We start from the raw sequence: 14,636 nt of genomic DNA, 5'->3' as shown, positions 1-14,636 counted from the left end.
AGATACGTTCAGTCGTTTTCATTTATGTTTGATGAAATTTTACGTAGAAAAGATTTTCATTCATATAACTTCATATGACCCCTATTTAGCGTAACGTAATCAAAACACGAAAAATGGCTGTACGAGACATAACACAGATTCTGTCTGACAGAACAAAAATATATTCACGTGTATGCATTACGATTATCGTGGACCATGTGAGCATTAAATCATACTTAGATCCGAGCTAATTGTATAGTTATTTCGGCTGCTACTCTCAGTGTTTTTTTTGTCGCAACTTTTAAAAAGAAGTTTCGAGAAAGAAGCATAATAACCGTCAAGTGCTCTCAAAGGTTTTTATTGTCTTTGTCGATCGCTGACTTGAGAATACGTTACACGAGAACACGAGAGTAGTACAGCTATAGTACACGGAACTGTCGCCAAAGTGCCATAGAAAACACGCTGAGTCGCGATAGAGGGAGTTTAATGCCAGAGTCACCGCGACGAGCCGAACCGGCGCTCCACTGCTGCTTACTCCCGCCACGCGCTTTACTGGGAATTCGCTGATTTGAGAATCCTGTGCGTGATATTTGACTTCGCCGGTGTGCATTCCCCGCTCGACAGTCAGTGGGTCAAGAGAGCTCGTTTCATCTGTGAGTTCGACTTTGCCAACACGTGTGTGCGAGTTTTGTACTTGCCCTTCCGATATCTCTTTGTATCGTACAAATCGTTTTATCTGTTACAATTATTCGTACCCTTTACGAAATTAATTACATTTTTGCCTGTAGTGGTAAGTGTTTTTTATTCGTTTTTTTGTTTTTTTTTGTTTTTTTTGTTTTAACGTAAGCTAAACAATAGGCTGTCTGTCGTCATAAAAAAAATGAGAAAATTCTTTTGTTTTGGTGAAAATTCCTGCTAGTTTTATCCGTGCCGACAGTCGAGTGTTTTGTACTCTATTTTTTCGCTTTTGGTATGTATGTGTGCCAAACGTAAACACCAGACTATTCGACGATTCTTTGTTAGCCCCACGAGTACGTCGCATGTATGTAGTCGCACGTTTCAAAGCAACAAGTGTCCTCTAATAAAATCACGAAGGACGTTGTGAGAAGCTCGCAGTTTTTACTTTCTCATCATTTCATGTTTCTTTTCGGGTTTCTCAATTTTTGAAATACTTCTGTCAATTTATTTATGAATGTAATCTGATTTTTAGAAGCTGAACAAGTTGAAAATCATCAAAATTGGACTTGTTTTTTTCTTCAACAATTTTACTGAACAATATAAAGATTTAATAACATTGAATCGTTTTTTGATTTACCTATTATAAAATTGTATGATTTTAGAATTGATAATGTGAAGTCAACTCATTCATTTCTTTGTGAACTAATAAAGATATTATTTTTATTTCATTTTCTTTAGAACTACCAAGAAAAATGTCATCAATTCGAACCCAACTCAATGGCAATCGTTTAAAGCCTCCAACAAATGAAGAAATGTGAGTTTCAATTTTTTTATAGTTATAATATATACCAATACTTAAACATTGCTCATGAATTTTTAGGGATGGATATATTGTCAAAGTTACCAAAGTACCTCCGCATCTAGGACAAGTAAGCAATTATACATTTTTAACTTACTAACAATTTTGTATTATATTATTCTTTAAATTACTCATTTGAATTTTAACGCAGGACGCAATTCATGATTTGTTTTTACAATTCGGTCAAATAACAGAAACAAAACTTGTACAAACTACTGCAGGCCCTATAGCATTTGTCACTTTTGCTTCGTATGCAGATGCTGAGTTAGCCATAAATGAAGTATCTGACCAAAAACCATTGCATTTGCATGTAGATTTTGTTGACAAAAATCTGAAGAATCTTGAACCTCATAAAAACTTTGATCTTTCAAAACCTATTGCTGACTTTAGATATCAGCCTGATACTTTGTAAGTTGAATCTCTATTATGATTAATTACTTTATTGAACAAACGTGAAACTTTGAAAAATTTTTAATGTTATTTTCTATTTTTAGAGAATCGACTCAAGGTAAGAAGTTTCTTGAAACAGGACCAGCTAATTGTTCTCCTGCATTACGTGCTACAACTCATCCTACAGATGAAGATTTGTTGTATCCATCTCCTATGGATTATGCAACTTATAATCCTTATGAAAATCCAGGGCCTTTCGAGAATACAAATCTTATGTACACTAGGTAATAACAAAGATGAATATTATTTTGACAACATTACAATTATTATTTACTAATTATGAATATATTTTAGAGGAATGACTCACATTTCAAAAGATGGTCGGAGACATATTAGCTATGGCCGGGGATTTACCTACTACAGTTTGCCTGAACCAAATTACAATATTGGAACTTGTTTGCAGAATGTATGTGAAAGACGTGAAAATGTGAGTGATTTTAAATCTTATCAATTTACAATTTGAAATAATTTAATATATTCAATGAATTTAACAAAATTCTTAAGGGATATTATGAATTTGCTGAAGATGATGTTGAGGATGAAAGTGGTGAATGTGAAATCTGTTCAAGTCCAACAGCATTTAAATGTGCCAAATGCAATTTAACATATTACTGCTCAAAAAGTTGTCAAGTTAAAGCTTGGCCACAACATAAAACCGAATGTCAACCACTTCCGTAAGTATTATATATATTAATCATATTTAAAATAATTTGGGGAAAAAATTGATTAATTAATTTTTTTTTTTTTCAAGAAAATTGATTAAAAAACTAAAAAAATTGGTTCCTCAAAGTACTACTCCAATAGAAAATAAAAACTGCAATGAAACTGAGACACCAGTTGTTAAGTCGCTTCGGAAACCAAAAGTGATGTTGGAACAAGAATCTCAAATCCCCAGTAAGAAGGAAAATAAGGAAACAAAAGGTAATTTAAAAATTTCTTACATACTTTTATTATATTCATTTCCTTATATACACTAAATTTTAAAGCTTAATATTTTATTGCCTAAATATATTGATAATTTCAGATCTTCAAACCAAATTTAATGGTCAAAAGTCTGAACCTGTAAGCAGTAATTTTCAAGCTCTTGCATCAAGTTTTCCTGTTAAACAAAAACAACCAAAAGAACCACTTCAACATGAAGATAGAGTTCAAAATCAAAAATTATCTGAAGTTGAAGATAACATTCGATTTGAACCTCAAGATGATTTTATCCCAAAAAATCGTTATGTTGAAGTTAGTGTTACAGCGGCTCTTGGAAACGGCGAATATTACGTTCAAAAAACGGAAGATGCCCAAAAAATTCAAGACCTTGTTGTAGAAATAGCAAGTTATGTTGAAGGTAAACCCAGATCTGTACCAGACATTGATGTTAAATGTTTGGTTGAGTGGGATGGCATTTGGTTCCGGGCTGTCATTGTTGGTAAAGATAACGAAAATTGCAAGGTGAAGTGTTGTTTTACTTTATATATTTTTTTTGTACAGAATAATTTATATATTATTATGGAATTTCACAGGTGTTTTTTGAAGATTTTGGAACATACGATGATATAGTGGTTACACAGGTCATTCCTATTGGACCCTTTGAAAATCATCCCCTACCAATGTCAAGGCGTATCTGTTTTGATGAAAATTCAAAACGTGTTTTACCAAATTTACAAGTGGAAGATTGTGTACAAGTTAAATGTATCAAAGTAGTCAACAGTGGAACAATTTTAGTTGCAATAAAAGATTCAGAGCAGCTGAATAAGCAAGTAAGTTTTGATAATTTTTGTTTTTAGTCTCTTTGTAATAATGCATCTCTTTATTTTTTTAGATAGAGAATTTATCTCTGAACAAGGACTCTTTGAAGCCAAATCATAAATCTGCTAATGATCAAACTAAAAATGTGACAGTGAAACAATCAGAATCTTTAGATAAACATTCAGTAGTAACGGATGCAATTGATTGTCTAGATTCTGTATTTTTTCACTTGAAGGAAGGTGAAGATGGTATCATTATTTTTGCTGGTGAATTATCTCATTTAGAGTATGGCACTACAGTGGCTATTCACTCTGACGCAACTCCCTTTGAAAAAGTGGTTACAAACTTACCAGAATATTGTATTAACTATGATGGAAAAAATGACCAGAAAAAGTAATAATATTATTTCAATGTTTCTAATTTAATATTTAATTTCTAATTAATTTAATAATCAAGAATCAAAATCATTCAAATATGTAATATTATTTTTTAGTGTTGAAATTGGTGGTATGATTGCTGTAGAACACAATAATGATTGGTTTAGAGGTATAGTTGTGTGTGTAACTCCAGTGCTCAAAGTCGCTTTGATTGATGAATGCAAAATCCTAACGCCGAATAAATATTTACCTCTAAGTGAAGAATTTAAAAATGTTTACAAATTGGGACTTATTTGTACTTTTGAACCTGAAATTGAACTGGTAAGTACTCTAAGTAATTTTTTTCTTTTTCATTAAATTATCAGTTTATTTTTCAATATATAATCATATTTTAGAGTGGACCTTTAGAACCAGCTGAGTTTACAGTCATAGAAGCATCAATTAGTGCAGCCAAAATTGTAGTAAACATTGGAACTAAAAAATATAAAGCAACTCTCACTAAATGGTGTGTTAAACCTGAACAAAAAGGAATAGAGCGGGCACCATTAAGAAGTGGACAAGAGGTTTGTTGTTTATTATTAATAATCCAATTTTAACATATACTTATAATTAATATAATTAAATAGGTGATAATTGTGGACTTTGTTGATCAAGACACTGTATATGTACATAGTCTAGAAGATTCTGAAAAAGAGAGACGACATCAACTAGAACAAAAAGTCGCTAAATATGCTTTGAATCGTAAGTCTTGAATAAATATATTACTGTTGTGTTAATATCCAACAAACCATGCATTAATAATTAAATATTTTCAGGTAAACCATTAGATAAAACTCCAGTTGTGGGTCAAATGGTGTTAGCTCAATATGAGCTAGATAAGAATTTCTACAGAGCAATCATTAATAAGGTTGAAGGAAATATGATCCTTGCCAAGTACATCGATTATGGTAACGTCGAAATCAGCAAAATTGAAAATTTATATATTTTGTCTGACGATATAAAAGAAGTAAGTTAATTTTATAATTTAAAATAAAACTGAAAAAAATTAATATCGTTACGATTTTAGTTACCAGCTTGCGCAGAAAAGGTGAAACTGCAAGGAGTGAAGAGCAAAGAAGAAGCTCCATTAACTGAAGAAGCTTCGACTTATTTGTCTCAGCTCATATCATCTGCAGCCCCTTTAACATGTACATTTACTGGAGATCCAACTGAAGATGGTGTGATCTTGACCTCAGCACATAAAGAAAATATCAATACTCATTTAAATGATGCATTAACACCCACTTGGGAGAAAGGGGCCGATGCACATGATGGTAATTTAATTAATTGATTTGAAAATTATTGAATTTTGTTTATTATTAACTTTTACATGTTGATATCAATACCTGATCGTTTATTTAAGGTAAAAAAGTATGGACTTTAAACGATCTGCCAGATACTGTACTGGGCAGTGTTGGAGAAAATATTGAAGTTATCCCATTAGCTTATTATGTAGATAGAGGACTTTTTGTTATGGCTCCAAATGATGAAATAGCTATCCAAGCTCTACATGTGGATATGGTTCAAAGCGTAAGTTTCATTGAAATTAATTGATTATTCAATTGTATTTTGTTCTTAAAAATAGGTTTTGCTTATAATCATTCATACTTTCATAATTAGATTGCTAACTATGTGGAAAAAACTGATGGTCACTATATACCAAGAGATAAGGAACTATGTATTGCATCATATGAAGGGATCTTTTACAGAGCTATATGTTTAGCTAGAAATGCAACCCCTGATTCAAGCCGTGTTATGTTTATTGACTTTGGTAACACAGAAATCGTTAAACATACTGATATGAGAGAGTTTGTGGAAGATTTCTCTACAATCGGAGCTCTAGGTGTTCTATGTTCTATTTCAAGTAAGGCTGTAACAATTATAATCTTAATCGTAAATTTTACGTATCTTACAATACTTATTATTTTACAGCTCTACTTCCTAATAATGCCAAAACCAAAGAAATAAGTGAAAGAATAAGAGATTTGGTACCGCTTAACGAACTTATAGATATTAAAATACTTGGTAAAGATGAAACAGATATCCCGGATATTGACATACCGGTTCTCCGTTTGAAGTTGAAAGGAGAAAATTTAATTTAAATGAACATTTTTTTTAACAAAAAAATTAGTTTTCATTTTTCTACTTGAAATATCATTTGTAATTCAAGTAAACTAGTTTTTATAAATTCTTTATCATGGATATTCCTTTATTTTTAATTAAAAGAGAACTTTCACTTTACTTTCAGCTAGTGAAAATATTTATTTTAAGAAGTAACAAATTTCATTTTTATAAAATTTTATTGTAATCGTCGACAATATATCTTATTGAACTTTTTTTTGGTATGAAGATAATAGTTACCAAACCATCTAGATTAGTGACCGAATTACTGTATTAATAAAATATTATAGCATTCTAAACATGTGTTTTTTTTTAATAATTTCAACCTTATCAATTTCGCGCGCGAATTTTCGGTCTATCTATGCTATTTGTGTATTATTACTCCGTATTGTAGTGAGAGCCACATAATTCTGTACTTGATCGCCAAGGGGCACTTGTCACACTCAAAAAACATGTCTTCGAGAACTTTAGTGTTACTCACGGAAATATTAGCGGAAGTAAATATTGTATGAAAGCTCTCATCGAATCTATTGATGCTGAATTGCTGTTTAGTTTTGTTAGTACTCTATAAAGAATGATTTGTTGAATTTTTGAAGCAAAAAAGCAGACGCGTGTTGTTACAGAAGTCCAGATATACTATGAGTTAATATTACTGCGCGAATTGTATTCGTATACTGATAAAAACGCGATTCTATCTAATAAGTAAATAATGAGTGTACAAAACAGATACCCTTATGAGGGTTTATTGCATAAGTATACAAATGCTATGAAAGGTTGGCAGTATCGCTGGTTCATTCTTAGTCCAGAAACAGGAGAATTACACTATTTTCTGAGTGAGTCAGAAAAAAATCAAAAACCTAGAAGCTCAATTTACTTGGCTGGTGCTGTCATTGCTCCTAGTGATGAAGACTCTAATACTTTTACAGTGAACTCTGCTACAGGTTGGACTTCATTTATGGAAGTAGTATCTTCAAAATCAGTATTATTTACTAAATAATTTTATTTTATAGGAGATATGATCAAACTGCGGGCAACAGATGCAAGAGCTCGTCAAGAATGGGTAGACAAGCTTCGAGCTGTTACTGAAATATATACTCGTGCTATTGCAAGTAGTCATCCACCTTTACCCCCTCGAGAACATTCGGGTGGCAGTTTGAGAGGAAACCCAAGTGTTAAACTTGAAGTACTTGATGCATTTGCTACATGTCGTGAACAACTTAATAGAGTGGAGAAACAAAGTCTTTCATTAGCACAAGCAATTGAAACATCCGGTTCAAATTTAAATTTAGATCCAGAACTATTATTGCTGAAAGCTACTGCTCATGCAACAGTGTATACTTTAAATCAGTGTCTTAACATCTTGTATCAGTAGCGTGCACTCGAGGCTCTCAGACACAACAGGGGTGTTGTCAGGGCCAAGGTCAACGGGGGCCTCTGGTGTAGGTACAATCATGGTACAGACAATAAGCGGTGATGAACGCTGAACTTGATTTAATTTAAGGTTGACATTTTTATAAAGAAACTCTTGTAGAGTACAGACTATTGAACTTGTTTTTCAAAATAGATAGATACAACAAGTGGAAAGGTTTTAATTCTTAATAAAGTGTAAAGTTAATAATTGAAAGAATTATCCCTCTTGATAAGATTTCTAAAGAAACATTTATTAATATTCTATTTCTACATAAATTTCATAGTATGATCAACAGCTATAACTTATGGTTATAAAAATATTTCATTTGATCTATAATAATATTGAATAAACATTTTACTTCTGATGAATTTTATGATCAATGAAAAAAAATTGTTTTCAATTTACAGTTCTTACCTAATACTAAAAATATATATTACTGTTATGCAATATAAAACTAAATAGATGCAGAGATTAATTCTCTATTTACAATAAATCTGTTAAGAATCATAAAATTTAGCTGTATAATTCATATCATATTTATGTATCTACCATAGAGTTGTGCAAAATTTTACACTTTCAAGTAAAGTTACATTACATTAAAAAAGTAATATTTAATGAAATTTACATATTATTAGTTGCTAATACCAAATCTTCAAAAAGTGTTGAAAATAATCCAACTCTTGCCCATTAATAGCCATAATAATTATTTGTGTAACTCGTAACAAATTGTACAAAAATGTCTTCATGAATAATTGCCAAGATCTAAGAATGAGATATGCTGCTATCCTTTTCTCCATTACTTGTTTATGCTTTATATATATCACTAAGTTCATTGTATTGAGTACAAGTGGCTGAGTACAAAAATAAAATATGAAATAATTTATCAAATTGATATCTCCAATGCAATTGAATAATTTAATTATAAGTTTCATAATGGAGTAAGAGATAAAAAGAAAGAAAGTGAAAATCTTTCGAAACATATCATTATTTGGCAAAATGTAAAGTCAATTTATAAGAATAGCGTTTGCCTTCCAGGATTTTTCTATTGTCATCGAACTTTTTTTAGTACTTGTATTTAAAATGTAACTATACATAGAGCTGAATGTGGAAAGAAAATATTTATGTACTAAAGTTGTTTGTGAAACGATGCATGATAATGAAAATAGAAAAACTGGATTTGCTGGCAATCCTAAATTTTCAGTTAAAATAAAAGTTGTATAATTTTTGGCACTCTAAATAGTCAAGCTGAGATTTGTATAAGAATATTAGCAATCGGTATAAATATGAAATCATGGAGGCAGGAGTAATGTAGATTCATAAATATATAAGGCCATGTAGATAACGAATTTTGTATGCATGCGAACAATATTGAAACGTTCAAAGAACTAACAATAAATCGTTGAAGCTTTTTACAAATAATTTAATTTGTCTTTCATATATAAATACGTGCGCAGACTCAAAGACACCTGTAAGTAGCAACGAAGAAACATATTCTCGTGACGCGTACATGTAAAGTATTTGCATCCTTCAACGGCATGGGCGATTACTTGGCATTAGCTGACATTTCAATGCATCGATTCGATCGATTATTCGTATTATCATTTGGAGGGGTCGCAGTCACGAGACAATAGGCGCGGCGCAATATCGGCCAAAAAGTGTTGCCTCACTCGCGGCGTTAGCTCTCATTCATGCACAGGTCGTGTTTCGTCGATGCTCCGCACGAAAATCGTGATCGGCATGCGCAAAGTAGCCGCTAGTAATCGTGCTTTCCAGAGGTCGAGAGTTTTCCAAGGCCCGCGACCGACGCGACGAGATCGCTCGAGGACCTCGGAGTTTTCTCGAAAGGCTCGCGCCCAAGGACGATCGAGAGCGAATCGACGACGCCCGGAGGCACGCGCGCCACTGCCAAGGTGTCGCGCACGAATCGGGTGAAGGTAATTGGAAAGACAATGCCGCGACGTCGGGCCACGCGCGGGGACTCGCGCGGGGACGAATCGGCAAGTGTACGCCTGGACTCGCGAAGCTGCGTCAGTCGGTATTCGAGCGAGCCATGAGCGAGTTTCCGATGATAGCGATCGGCAGGGAGGAGCTGCTGCTCGACATCGACGATTCGAGACGCGACAGGGAGGAGGATGGCACCGAGCGATCTCACGGCTTCCACCTGGTCCGGTCCAAGTGGGACCCTTACCCCTGGATCGGACCGGTCGAGAAGTCCAGCAGCGCCGACGTGGCCGGACTCAGGTGAGTGAAATAATTTTGGGCCTGCGATGCGAGATCGAGCGAGTATACGGCCGATTGCCGATTGCAGATCGGGCGATTGCCTCTTGGGAGTCGACGGTCGCGACGTCTTGGGTCTCGAGATGAGCGACATAGGCCATCTGATCGGTAAAAACGATCGGGTTAATCTGAGCGTTTGGCGACGTCCAGGCAGCTCCAACGAGCCGAATCTCGCTCGTTTCAGCGACGCCGAGCAATCGCAGCATCAGCAGGTACGTGGCGATCTTTGATAGAAAGTGCGACACGCGATTAAAAAATCTATACGCGGCGTCTAGGCCTCTGTGCTGATGGAAGGGCCGCTGCCCGAGGTAGCCCAGAAGCTCGCGCGCGCCGTCTCCGGCATCGTCAAAGCCCTCGAGTGTCCGGTGTGCCTGGAAAGCTCCTCGCCGCCCGTCTCCCAGTGCGTCCACGGCCACCTGCTCTGCTACGGCTGCCGCCTCAAAACGGACCGCTGCCCCGTCTGTCGGGTCCGCCTCGGCCGGGGCAGGTGTCTGCTCGCCGACAAAGTCCATCGGCTGCTGAGCCAAGAGCTCGTTGGCGATCGGGAGACTCGTTCGCTGCGCGACTGCATCTTTGGGGCGCCGCCAGCTGTAACCGATCATTGCCCGCGTGGAATCAACGACGATCGGCGCCTCGCCAAAAAGCCCAGAGTCAAGCGACTGCTGGAAAAGCTCCTGTTGACCTCGTCCTCCTCGCGAGCGATGGAAGCCGAAGCCGAGCTACTTACCGGATCGACCGAGAGCATCGACGGCTCCGCCGCTTCTTCGGTCGATGGCAATATGCTCTACGGCAGAAGGTGGCTGCTCAAGCTGTACGACAGACGAAAATCGGCCAGCACCGGTGAACTCGATCGCAACAGCGTCGATGCTGACCTCGAGACTGCCGGGAGTAACAAGACGAGCTTCACCGACTTGACGTTCAAAAGTGCAGCCGCTAGCTCTCTGCTTTGCGTGCCGCAGGTTCGATCTTTTTAAAATTTCAGTATTTTCTGAAAACAAAGCATCGTGCGTTCGATCGAGCAGCTCTTTTGCCGTAGATGTCTTATTGGGGAGCTTCGACCGAGTCGATGACCGCTTCCCGAATTTCCTGTCCTCTCTCCTTGCTTGGACGATGTCACCAGGTGCTCGATTCCTCGAATTTCATGGAACACCTCGAAGACCAACACGACGGTCCGATCGTGCATTTTTACAAAAGGCGAGTCACCTTACCGTTTCCTTTTCCCTTCCAAGGAGATGCCATTTATGCTTTGCATCAGAAGGACGATATTTTGATATTACAGGTACGCTTCACGAGTGTATTTTATAACGATATTATGGTCTCGACTAACGGTGAGTCAACATTTTCAGACGCATGAAGATAAGATATGGATTGTTAACGCGCAAATTGACTGTCGGACTAGGTGGGAATGGATGCTGCATGTCACGTCGATCGATGGCAACGAAATTCATTTGAGAAAAGAAGTGGCTAATTTACACGAAACTTACCAGCTTATGTCTCATCAAGTAGCCTCGATACCTGATAATTTTGTTGTGACTTCCCTCACGGTATCGCTTATAGAAGTTAATTCTAATGAGGGTTGCGTTAAGGTTTAAATAATGACTCAGCGTGCTTGGGTATCAAAATCATTGATAAAATTTTTTCATTTTTATTTAAAAAATTCCAACATGCGTCCATGTTTATTAAATATTAATAAAAAGGCACTTGGCACAAGAGATCCATTGATAAATGGAGTACAAAAAATCTTACATTTATTCATAATAAACATTATAAACTATAGCGATAACAATTTCTTACATATTTAGGAGGGAAAATCGCGATTATTCTTACATTACTGAATTTTTTTTCAAATATGATTGCACTATCAAAATATTTTCTCATTATATTCATTATTTCTCATTATAAAACATGCAGACTTTTAATAAAAAATTTAAAAATAAATAATGAGGAAGATGATAGCGATTTTTCACCCTCTACATACAATTACATTACATTTCGTTTATTTTTTTTAAAATTTCTTCCATAAAAGGCTTTTGCATTTCTAAATTGTTTTGCTGTACGCCCTGACCTGCCATTGTATTGTATATAGATCTTAAGCACGCATTATAAGTATCTTTACCTATAACGCTAAAACTTATGTTATACACTTTATGATCCATGGCAATTTTTTTACCTGGAGGCGCAGATATACCTAAACCAGGATTAGGAATTTTTCTCTTTTTTCCTTGTCCAATGGCCAAAGCGACGGATCCACTTTCTCCACCTTCTTCTTTCTCCTCTTTCTCTTTATCGCGTTTGGGGCAGCTGCAGACTCTGACTTCCAATTTTCTTCTACCAAGAATATGATTGCTTTCATCTTCTAATGTGAATATGAGCTCGGTAGCTCTCCTATTCATGCCAGATGAACAACTATTTTTACAAGTAAATAGGAAGTCCATTGGTACATTATTCAGGGCCGTTTCAGGTACACCAAGTGGTGTAAGAACTGATAAGTGTCCATTATTGGCTTCTTCATAACTTGACGTATTATGAAGACATCTTATCACATGCTTAACTTGCATAGGATTAATGTTCCTATTGCTATTGTTGTCCGGGGCCATGTGGTTATGGCACCGAACAACTGGTTGAGATCGGTGTTGATCTAATTTGTAAACCATTGTGGCTCTGACCCAAAGTCCATCTACTGGTGGATTCCATTGAAAAGATAATGGAAGGACTTGTTCCATGTGTATGAAGACTTTGGCTAATTTTTCAGAGTACTAAAAATAAAAATAATTAATTTTATCAATAGTCTTTGATATTCGAACTATATAATATAAAATTCAGAATTTGACAAAGAAAAAGAAACTTACAACCCAATGTTTTCCTGAGTTTTTTGGATTGAATATTAGCTGGAAATTGTATTTACCAGCAAACTCTTCCTTTCCAAGTATTGGCGTGGTCAAGGGTGGCAACGTTTGTGGTAGAAAAAAATGCGGATGCATCAACTGCTGCGGCTGATGTTGTTGTTGTTGTTGTTGTTGTTGTTGTTGATGATGGTATTGCTGCGATGTGTGTGTCTGATCCTGTAATCCTAGTTGTTGTTGCAATGATACTTTCTCATCCATCGCAAGTGGATTGTTCTCTGGTTGACCAAAACTAAGATTACCATTTAAATGAAAATCTTGTGGTAATTCTTGGGACAAGCCTTGAAATAAGTCACAATTGTCGTCAATTTCTCTGAAAGTCAAAATTTAATAGTAAATATTAAAAATTGAATTTTTTAATCAAGTTTATGAGAAAATTAAAATTGTGTAAATCATTCAATAGTATAATATGGTAATTTAAAGGGAAAAATGCATCTTTTAATTTTTGGGCAACATTCCAGTCAGTAACCTAAAAAAGTAAGTGGTACGCGGCTAAGACCGGCGTTTCATACAAAGAATGCGTAGGTTTACAATAACGTACCCAAAAAGTGGTAATTCCATCTTTAATTTTAAAGGTTATCGTATTCGTTGATGTATATCAAATGCACTCAAATCTTAGCAATTAAAATGGCAACGGCCGTGCTTATGACTTAGTGGCATCTGCTCTCCCCCCTAGAGTTCATTGAGATTCGAGACAAAGACAAGTGTGCATGCGAAGCCAATGAACGAAAAAGAACCAAGAATCCCCAGTTTAGGGAACAGGATTAATGCAAATTCCAGATATTCGATGAAAATGAGTTTTTTGCTAAAAAATTCGATGCAAAAACTGTAGCGTAGTCGAGTACCTTACTACGCACAAAATGGTCTCGAGAGTTCAAAAATTCCATTTTGTCGGCGCAGCGGACTGCCTGAACCCAATGCGTTCCTATAAATATTGGTAATCCGCAACGGGGTTTCGGCACCGGGTAGTCGAGACGGAAAAAACAAGCATCGCTCGTAAACACAGATATCATGCATCGTAACTGAAATAGAAAATGCGAAAGCAGTACGAACGGCACATCGGACGGTGTGCGTGTCGCGCGGTGCACCCAGACCGAGCAGCACAATCATAGACTTAACCTAAGCTAAGAAGTAGGTAGAGAAAAGATGCATCAACTCACACGAAATCCTGCAACGGAGGCAAATCCTGCAAGAACCTCTGTTCCTGGGAATCGGTGAAAATGCGAGCTGATTCCCCCGTCATGCTGGCTGTAGCTCCTGTTTACGATTTTCAGGTCGCTTGTAGGCAGAGGGCATTTATAGTTAAAAAGCGCAGCCGTGCACTTGCTCTGTGTCTTCTAGCGGAGCTATGGTGATCGTGTGGCGCGCGAGGCAGCCTAACGAAGACGCCGAGCCGACACGACCGTTTTTTAAAATCACACCAACGTATTTGACTCGCGCGAATGTGTGGGTAGAGTAGTAGGCGACACACGAGAAAAACTAGCGCAATTTGATCGCGCGGCGTTGCCGGCGGCAGCGGTGCGTCGAGGGGGAGGACGAGTCACTCCGCTCATCCACTGACCAGCGGAATCGACGAACGAGAACAGGTTGTGAGATCCCCACTCCGGTCGAGGCACGTATCCGACGCTTGCTTCGATATTTACGGGGGCGTCGGAACGCGAATCAAGTCGCTGCTCGTCTCCGAGCGGCTTCGTGCGTGCGCACGAACGCGCCAAAAGTGCCGGCAAACACCAAGCAAAAATCGTATGCATACATACACCATGAAGCGTTTGCAAATCAAAACATAAACACAATGTAAGGAG

General features: G+C 36.8%; 4 protein-coding genes across 6 annotated transcripts; 3 read left to right on the top strand and 1 right to left on the bottom strand.

Annotated features, from left to right (window-relative positions):
- The first annotated feature begins 508 nt into the window (after positions 1–508).
- Positions 509–6,542, top strand: LOC106658343 (tudor domain-containing protein 1). 2 transcript variants are annotated; one of them, XM_014380245.2, is made up of 19 exons: positions 509–769; positions 1,396–1,471; positions 1,538–1,586; positions 1,668–1,924; positions 2,011–2,190; positions 2,261–2,393; positions 2,471–2,640; positions 2,718–2,887; positions 2,991–3,409; positions 3,481–3,717; positions 3,780–4,099; positions 4,200–4,404; positions 4,479–4,646; positions 4,710–4,824; positions 4,899–5,089; positions 5,150–5,396; positions 5,486–5,652; positions 5,743–5,986; positions 6,055–6,542. In XM_014380245.2, the coding sequence occupies exons 2-19, from the start codon at positions 1,410–1,412 to the stop codon at positions 6,222–6,224; spliced, it is 3,504 nt and encodes a 1,167-aa protein (XP_014235731.1). In that variant the 5' UTR covers positions 509–769; positions 1,396–1,409; the 3' UTR covers positions 6,225–6,542. The 2 variants fall into 2 exon arrangements, with proteins under 2 accessions (XP_014235731.1, XP_014235732.1); XM_014380246.2 differs by lacking the exon at positions 509–769 and adding an exon at positions 1,142–1,307.
- Positions 6,543–6,672: 130 nt separating this feature from the next.
- LOC106658364 (oxysterol-binding protein-related protein 11) lies at positions 6,673–8,546 on the top strand. The gene is made up of 2 exons (XM_014380275.2): positions 6,673–7,184; positions 7,254–8,546. The coding sequence occupies exons 1-2, from the start codon at positions 6,953–6,955 to the stop codon at positions 7,613–7,615; spliced, it is 594 nt and encodes a 197-aa protein (XP_014235761.1). The 5' UTR covers positions 6,673–6,952; the 3' UTR covers positions 7,616–8,546.
- Positions 8,547–9,704: 1,158 nt separating this feature from the next.
- Positions 9,705–11,523, top strand: LOC106658299. The gene is made up of 5 exons (XM_023458081.1): positions 9,705–9,895; positions 9,963–10,143; positions 10,207–10,890; positions 10,968–11,210; positions 11,278–11,523. Exons 1-5 carry the CDS (start codon positions 9,705–9,707, stop codon positions 11,521–11,523), a joined length of 1,545 nt encoding a protein of 514 aa, XP_023313849.1.
- Positions 11,524–11,552: 29 nt separating this feature from the next.
- Positions 11,553–14,518, bottom strand: LOC106658358 (cellular tumor antigen p53). Of its 2 annotated transcripts, none has more exons than XM_014380268.2 (3): positions 13,995–14,518; positions 12,781–13,147; positions 11,553–12,687 (listed from the first exon to the last, which is right to left on the bottom strand). In XM_014380268.2, the coding sequence occupies exons 1-3, from the start codon at positions 14,075–14,077 to the stop codon at positions 11,917–11,919; spliced, it is 1,221 nt and encodes a 406-aa protein (XP_014235754.1). In that variant the 5' UTR covers positions 14,078–14,518; the 3' UTR covers positions 11,553–11,916. The 2 variants fall into 2 exon arrangements, with proteins under 2 accessions (XP_014235754.1, XP_014235755.1); XM_014380269.2 differs by lacking the exon at positions 13,995–14,518 and adding an exon at positions 13,376–13,581.
- Between the last annotated feature and the right edge of the window lie 118 nt (positions 14,519–14,636).

Source organism: Trichogramma pretiosum, unplaced genomic scaffold (genome assembly GCF_000599845.2).
Source record: "Trichogramma pretiosum strain Unisexual culture from Peru unplaced genomic scaffold, Tpre_2.0 scaffold70, whole genome shotgun sequence".
NCBI lineage: Eukaryota > Metazoa > Arthropoda > Insecta > Hymenoptera > Trichogrammatidae > Trichogramma > Trichogramma pretiosum.
Note: the sequence above shows the minus strand (reverse complement) of the source record. Positions and strands in the feature narration are given on the sequence as shown.